Below are 7186 nucleotides of genomic sequence, written 5' to 3'. Positions count from 1 at the left end.
CGTGGCCTGTGGCTGGAACTTGCGGCGCGCAACTACGCGGTTGCCAAGCAACCGTGGACCACGCCAGGGACCCTCAGCGGGGCCTGGTTGCCGAGGAGACCGTTGGGTCGCGGCCACTGCAGCTACAAGGATGGAGGGTCCTGAAGGCAGCTGAAACACCGCCTTGGAGTGACTGTCACGAAAATGAGTCACGAAGGCTCGGTGAGTTTCAGCTAGACTTGGGGAGTGCGCAAGAACTGGGGTTGGCCGGTATCGAGGCAGTGGACTAGCTCTAGGTTCGAGATGGGCATGCCTGTACCTTGGTCCCTGAGGGAAAGGGTCAAAGGCTGGACTAGGCCAAGAGCAAGCGAATTCGGAAACAGCTGAACCACTAGTGCAAATAGTAATTCCTTTCTGACCAGGAACCCGTGTTGGTGGGTAAACCAGAGGCACTAGGAAGAGGGTCTGATGGATGAATCACTATCTTGACAGTTTCAGGACTAGGAAATGGATCAAACAACTCTGAGGGTGACCTTAAAACTTACTTTATTATCATTATTACTTTTTTTTTTTTTTAAATCGAGACAGTCTGATTATATAGACCAGATTGGCCTCCAACTCAACTCTGCCTCCAGAGTGCTGTGATTAAAGGCATCACACGAACAATCATGGCTTGCCTTTTATTTTGAGACAAAGTCTCAATGTGTAGCCCTGGCTGGTCTAGAACTCACAATATAGACCGGGTTGCCCTTGAACTCATAGCTTCTTCCCATACCAACACTCTCCCATCTCACTGGTCAAAAACCAATTACCTTAAGTCAAAAAAAATTTTTTATGTATATGGGTGTTTTGTCTGCATGTGTGTTTGTGTACTGTGTTCATGTCTGATGCCTGCAGAGGCCAGGAGAGGGGATCAGATCTCCTGGAACTGGAGTTACAGTTTGGAGCCATCGTATGGGTGCTAGGAATCAAACCCAGGTCCCATGGAAGAGTGGTCAATGCTCTTTAACTGCGGAGTCAACTCTCTTACTCCCAAAGTCAAGGCATTTAAAAAAAATAAAACAGATTGGTAGGACCTCGAGAAAATGAAAGAGTAAAAAATATCTCTGTTCTCTTGTGTTAAGTGCACACCACATCTCTGTCCTAGCTGTGGGGGGAGGCCTAAGGGATCAGTTCTTTGGTTTGGCTTTGGGTTTGGGGTTAAGGAAGCAAAGCTTTAGATGAACTAGGCAGCCGCTTGGTTTCTGGGAATTCAAGGCCAGGAACTGAGAATGTAGAGAACAGAAGACACCGGATTGCCTGAGAGAATGAATATTGGGGAATATAAAATAGGAAACAATTAGGTAGATAGATAAAAACTTATATTTGGAGGTAGATTTTGGAAGGAACCGTCTTCCTTCATGGTCTCACTTCATGGCCCAGTCTGGCCTTGAACACGTGACAGCTGCTTCAGGCTCCTGAGTGCTGGGTTTATTGCTGTGAGCCACCACACCTAGTTCTGGCCGTCTTTACAATTTTTTTTTTTAATTACTTATCTACATCTCTTTTGTGAAGTATTATGTCCCTAGGTTACTTTTGGGTTTTTCTTAGTTACTTATCTCTTGCTGTCACAAAACACCATGAGCAAAGCAACTTATAAAAGGAAGTGTTTAATTTGGGGTTCACAGTTCCAAACGGTTAAGCGCCCATGAGCATCACAAAGGGGAGCACAGACAGGCATGGTGCTGGAGGAGTAGCTGAGAGCAGACAGGCATGGTGCTGGAGGAGTAGCTGAGAGCAGACAGGCACGGTGCTGGAGGAGTAGCTGAGAGCAGACAGGCACGGTGCTGGAGGAGTAGCTGAGAGCAGACAGGCACGGTGCTGGAGGAGTAGCTGAGAGCAGACAGGCACGGTGCTGGAGGAGTAGCTGAGAGCAGACAGGCACGGTGCTGGAGGAGTAGCTGAGAGCAGACAGGCACGGTGCTGGAGGAGTAGCTGAGAGCAGACAGGCACGGTGCTGGAGGAGTAGCTGAGAGCAGACAGGCACGGTGCTGGAGGAGTAGCTGAGAGCAGACAGGCACGGTGCTGGAGGAGTAGCTGAGAGCAGACAGGCATGGTGCTGGAGGAGTAGCTGAGAGCAGACAGGCACGGTGCTGGAGGAGTAGCTGAGAGCCTACGAGGCAAAGAGAGCTGACTGCAAATGACGGGCTTTTGAAACCTCATCTCTGGCCCCTACTCACTCACTCCCAACAAGGCCACGCCTCCAAGTTCAAATAGGAATTTATGGGGCTGTTCTTATTCAAGCCGTCACAGCAATCTTTAATGATTTGTTATATTTATTTGGGGTGGGGTGGGGTGGGGTGAAGGGGGGGGGGCGTGTGCCCTAGTGCACCAGTGGAGGCTGGAGGGTGACTGGAAGGAGATGGCTCTCTCCTTCTACCTTGTGGTGCTGAGATTCAAACTTTTGTCATTAGGCTGGGCTGTGAGTACCTTTACCCAGTGAGTCACCTCACCAACCCTCATTCTCTTTATTCATTTCATGTATGTGAGTACACTGTCACTGTTCTCAGACACACCAGAAAAGGCCATCGGATCCCATTACAGATGGTTGTGAGCCACCATATGGTTGCTGGGAATTGAACTCAGGACCTTTGGAAGAGCAGTTAGTGCTCTTAACCATTGAGCCATCTCTCCAGCCCCTTCTCTGTCTTTTTAAATGAGTTTAAAAAATATCTTAACATGTTTTCCATTTATATATTTTAGCAAATGTCTTTGTTTGGGGAAGCAAGAGTCAGGTTTTGGAGTTAGACAAATTCAGATGTGAATTCTGACTGGACTACTTCCCAGGTGTGATCTTAGGCAAACTCCGTGAGATGTGAATAGAAACAGTGGTTAAAGACGGTCTAGTAGTGCAAGCCTGCTCTACTCTACTCGGGAGGTTGAAGTGAAAGTCAGAGAGGATGGATAACATAAAGACAACCATTTTTCCAGCTCAGCAGGCCTGGGTGTGCAACAGGGCCAAGGGAGATTGAATCTCAGTGCTGTGAGGGGGAAGAGGACACTAGCTCCTATCCCTAACCAAGAAGCTATTTCCAATTGATAACCACTTGGCAAAGGAAAAATCAGTTTCCCCAGTGGACTCTACTGGAAAAACCACACTTAAGGATAGTCTCCATGCGCCAGGAGTAGATGGCCAATACAACATGAACTCAGTGGTGCTTTTGTGGATTTTTTTCTTTTTTGACTTAATATGGTTTCGTTTGGGCATTTAAAAAAAAAAAAACCTTTCTCATCTTTTACTTGCATATATGGTTTCTGATTTTGCATTTTAATGGTTTTTTTTTGTTTGTTTTGTGTGTGTTTCTTGTGCTTTTTCACTGCTCTTTTGTTTGTTAAATAGTGGTTTTGCTTGCCTTTTTAATTTGCCTGTTTGTTTTCTAAAGAGGAAGAGAGGAAGAAGGCCTGGAGTTGGGTGAGAGGGGCGGTGGAGAGGATCTGAGAGATGGGGGAAGGGAAACCGTGATCAGAATATATTGTATACATTTTCAGTTAAAAAAAAAAAAAAGAGGGGGTTGGGGGGGTTGGAGAGATGGCTCAGAGGTTAACAGCACTGGCTGCTCTTCCAGAGCTCCTGAGTTCAATTCTCAGCAACCACATTGTGGTTCATAAACATCTACATGAGATCTGGTGCCCTCTTCTGGCCTGTGTGCATACATGCAGGCAGAACACGGTATACATAATAAGTAAATAAATCTGAGAGAGAGAGAGAGGAGAGAGAGAGAGAGAGAGAGAGAGAGAGAGAGAGAGAGAGAGAGAGAGAGAGAGAGAGAGAGAGAGGAGAGAGAGAGAGAGAGAGAGAATCAGAAGTTAACTTTCAAGATCAGCCGGGTGGTGGTGGCACATGCCTTTAATCCCAGAACTTGGGAGGCAGAGGCAGAGGCAGGCAGATTTCTGAGTTCAAGGCCAGCCTGGTCTACAGAGTGAGTTCCAAGACAGCCAGGGCTACACAGAGAAACCCTGTCTTGAAAAAAAACAAAAACAAAACAAAAAAAAAAATTCAAGATCAGCTTGGACTACAGAGTGGGTTCAAGACCAGCCTTGGCAACTTTGTGAGATCTCAAAATAAAAAGTAAAAGGAGAGCCAGGTGTAGTAGCCCAGGCTTTTAATCCCAGCACTTGGGAGGCAGAAGCAGGCAGATCTCTGAGTTCAAGGCCAGCTTGGTCTATAGAGTGAGTTCCAAGACAGCCAAGACTACACAGAAAGACTCTGTCTCAAATAAACAAAAGTACAAAGGGTGAGTGATTATGATACAGGCCTTTAATCTCATCTTTGGGGAAGTGGAGGCAGGTGGAGCTCAAGTTTGAGGCCAGCCTGGTCTACACAGCGAGTTTCAAGACAGCCAAGGCTACAAATAGAAACCCTGTCTGGAGGGAGTAAAAACGAGGTGAAGGGATTTAGCTTAGTGAGTAGGCAGTGTCCTCAGTTCACTCTCCAGGATTACAATATGCACACCCACAAAAGGCAACAAATAACAAAAACGGAGAGGATTTTGTGTGCTGTTCCATTCCTGTAATCCTAGAATCTGAGAGTCAGATTTGCTGCAAGTTTGAGGTACTCTACATAGCAAGTTCTGGGTCAACCAGAGCTACATAACAAGATTGTTCAAAGCAACATGAAACAAAAGCAGAGGAGACTAAATCCCGGTGAATTCTTGGAACTCTCAAGAAACTTGGACATTGCAGTAAGGCAAAAGAGCAGAGCTGAGATGAACATGATTAGTGAGGGCTACCTTCTGTCAGGTGTCAGTTTCCTTGTCATTAAAGAGGACTTAGAGGGCTGTTACAAGTATTAAATTGAGTGATATACCTACAGAGTGTCCGTCTGGCGCATCACAGACTTGAAGGTTCCTTGTCCTGGTCCCTTTTCTTTCTTAGAAAACACCTGGAGAGTCTTTCTAGCCCTTAGCCCACCAGTCCCACCCCCTTGATTTCCTGTCCTGAGTGCCCATTTCGTTCCCACAGAGGCAGGCTCGAGATCGTGGGGTGACCCGATCCAAGGCAGAAAAAGCCCGGCCACCCACCCAGCCAGTGCCGCAGGTGGACATCGTGCCTGGGAGACTCAATGAGGCAGAATGGATTGCGTTTATGTCCCTGGAGGAGGGCGAGGACGTAGTGGGTGACATCTTGGCTGACCTTGTGACTCGAGTTATGGAGTGTGCCTTCAAAGTCTATCTGACCCAGCAGGTGGGCCTAGATCTTGGTCTTCCAGACCTATCTTCTACCCTGCCTCTCCTGGAAAGGCTGAGACCCTCCCTCGCTTCCACAGTGCGTTCCATTCACCATTAGCCAGGCCCGAGAGGCCATGCTGCAGATCACTGAGTGGCGCTTCCTGGCCCGAGATGAGGGAGAATCTGCAGTGGCTGAGGACCCCACGTGGGGAGAGGATGAGGAGCCCCTGGCATGCACCACCGATTCCTGGGCCCAGGGCTCCGTGCCTGTACTGCACACACCGGCGCCCGTTGGTGTAGAGGAGCAATTCCACAACGAAGTAAGCCCAAGCCCTGAGCCTCTTCCCGACAGAAGCCTCCTCTGGAGCCGCTCAGGACCACGAAGTGAGGACCTTTCCCTCCATTTCCAACAACTCATTACCCTTGTGTGTTTCCCCAGGAACCTGGGAACCCGGACCAGTTCCTTTTAGGTTCATCGTGGGACAAAGAGTCCCAGAAGCCGACACAATCTTCAGATCCTTCTGCCGAGCCCAAAGTCACCCCGAGACCCACGGCCACCTTGGAGGCGTTTGAGGAAGCTGAGCCCGGGGATGCCTTGGAAGTACCCCACGACCAAGAGGGAAGCCATATGTTGGCTGTGTCCTCGAAGGAGTCTTTACGATCTAAGGCTGAAGGCGAGCGCGTCTACAGCCCCCAGTCTTCTCTGAAGCAGCCCCAAGTAGTCCGTCTGCAGGCCTCTGAGAAGGAATCATCCCTCGGCTCACACCTGTCCCTCGAGGATCTTTATCTCAGCGTGCCCCAGCCAGACGCGGCAGGGGACCCGCTGAGCTTGAAGAGCAAGGAGCAGCTCCTCAGCAGCCCGATAGGGTCGGTGTCCCACCTCGATGCACTCACCCCGGCAGAGCCCTCCGCTTCCCAGCCCTCCGTCTCCCAGGGAGAGCGGCCAAAGCACAAGACCGCCACGTTGCGCGTGGATTCCTCGCGGCTGCCCCGCCACTGGGTGCGCCCCGTGGCCGAGGTCCTGATCCCAGACCTCGAAGTGCGCCCTTTGGAAATATATCGCGGGCGCCCGCGGAGGAGCCAAGCTGGAATCGCAACCTCAGCATGCGAGTCCCAGGCCCTTAGCTCGCGTGCGCCCTCCAAACCCCATGTCTCTAGCCCAAGGTTCCCTCTCCAGCGTTGTGCTACATTCCGTGCTTTGGGCCCTGATCCTAGTTTAAACTTGGCCCAAACCTCACCGTCCTTCGGGTCAAACGTGCCATTCCTCAGCCCCGGGTTCCGCTTTCTCGCTAGAAACCCAATCCCTCCCGACGTCGCCAGCACCCCTACCCCCAAACTATGGCCCCTAGCTAAGTGGCCAAGTGGCTGGGAGCGGGAGGCAGAGCAGCTGGGAGAACTGTGGGCGGGTCGGACTCGCGTGCCTCCACAGGGTCAGGAACCTGTGGAGGTGACACCCTTGGAGGAGGACTCTGGATGGCCCCTAGCGGCGCCCCAGGTCCTCGAGGCTACGTCCCAAGTGCTGTGGAAGCCCATGGTTATTTCAGAAACCATGAAGCTGGTTCCTGGTGTGAGTATGTGGAACCGGGGAACTCAGGAGCTGCTCAATCCGGCTGTCATCCGGAAGGAGGCTGAAGAAGGCACCCCCCAAGCGCCTGAGCAGCAACCCATCCAGACAGGTGTGTCCAAGCCTCAGGTGATTATGAAACAGCTAAGGAACGAGACCCCCAAAGCCTGGCTGCTCCCCACCAAGCCTGTGCCCCACTCTGGGTCCTGAGCCTCCACACTGGGAATTGGACCTTGCTCAAAAATAAACGAATTGCCGCAGGAACTAACTAGCAAAGATGGTGCCATTTCTTCCAAAGCTGTTTATTTCCTTAACGGGACTCCAGGGGGCGCAGGTGTCATGGCTTAGGAGACAAGGCTTAGGGATAAGGTTGTTCCCTAGCATTCTCTGTCTCACCTCCACCCCCACCCCACCCCCACCCCCGTCCTCAAAACAC

At 50.6% G+C, this 7186-nt stretch overlaps 1 protein-coding gene across 1 annotated transcript; it reads left to right on the top strand.

Moving 5' to 3' along the window:
- The first annotated feature begins 3 nt into the window (after nt 1-3).
- CUNH2orf81 (chromosome unknown C2orf81 homolog) lies at nt 4-7045 on the top strand. The gene is made up of 4 exons (XM_021165288.2): nt 4-201; nt 4981-5202; nt 5285-5506; nt 5626-7045. Exons 1-4 carry the CDS (start codon nt 184-186, stop codon nt 6958-6960), a joined length of 1797 nt encoding a protein of 598 aa, XP_021020947.1. The 5' UTR covers nt 4-183; the 3' UTR covers nt 6961-7045.
- The last annotated feature ends 141 nt before the right edge of the window (nt 7046-7186 follow it).

The sequence above is a fragment of the Mus caroli genome, unplaced genomic scaffold, assembly GCF_978045245.1.
Source record: "Mus caroli unplaced genomic scaffold, Mus_caroli_1 scaffold_7, whole genome shotgun sequence".
NCBI classification, from domain to species: domain Eukaryota; kingdom Metazoa; phylum Chordata; class Mammalia; order Rodentia; family Muridae; genus Mus; species Mus caroli.
Note: the sequence above shows the minus strand (reverse complement) of the source record. Positions and strands in the feature narration are given on the sequence as shown.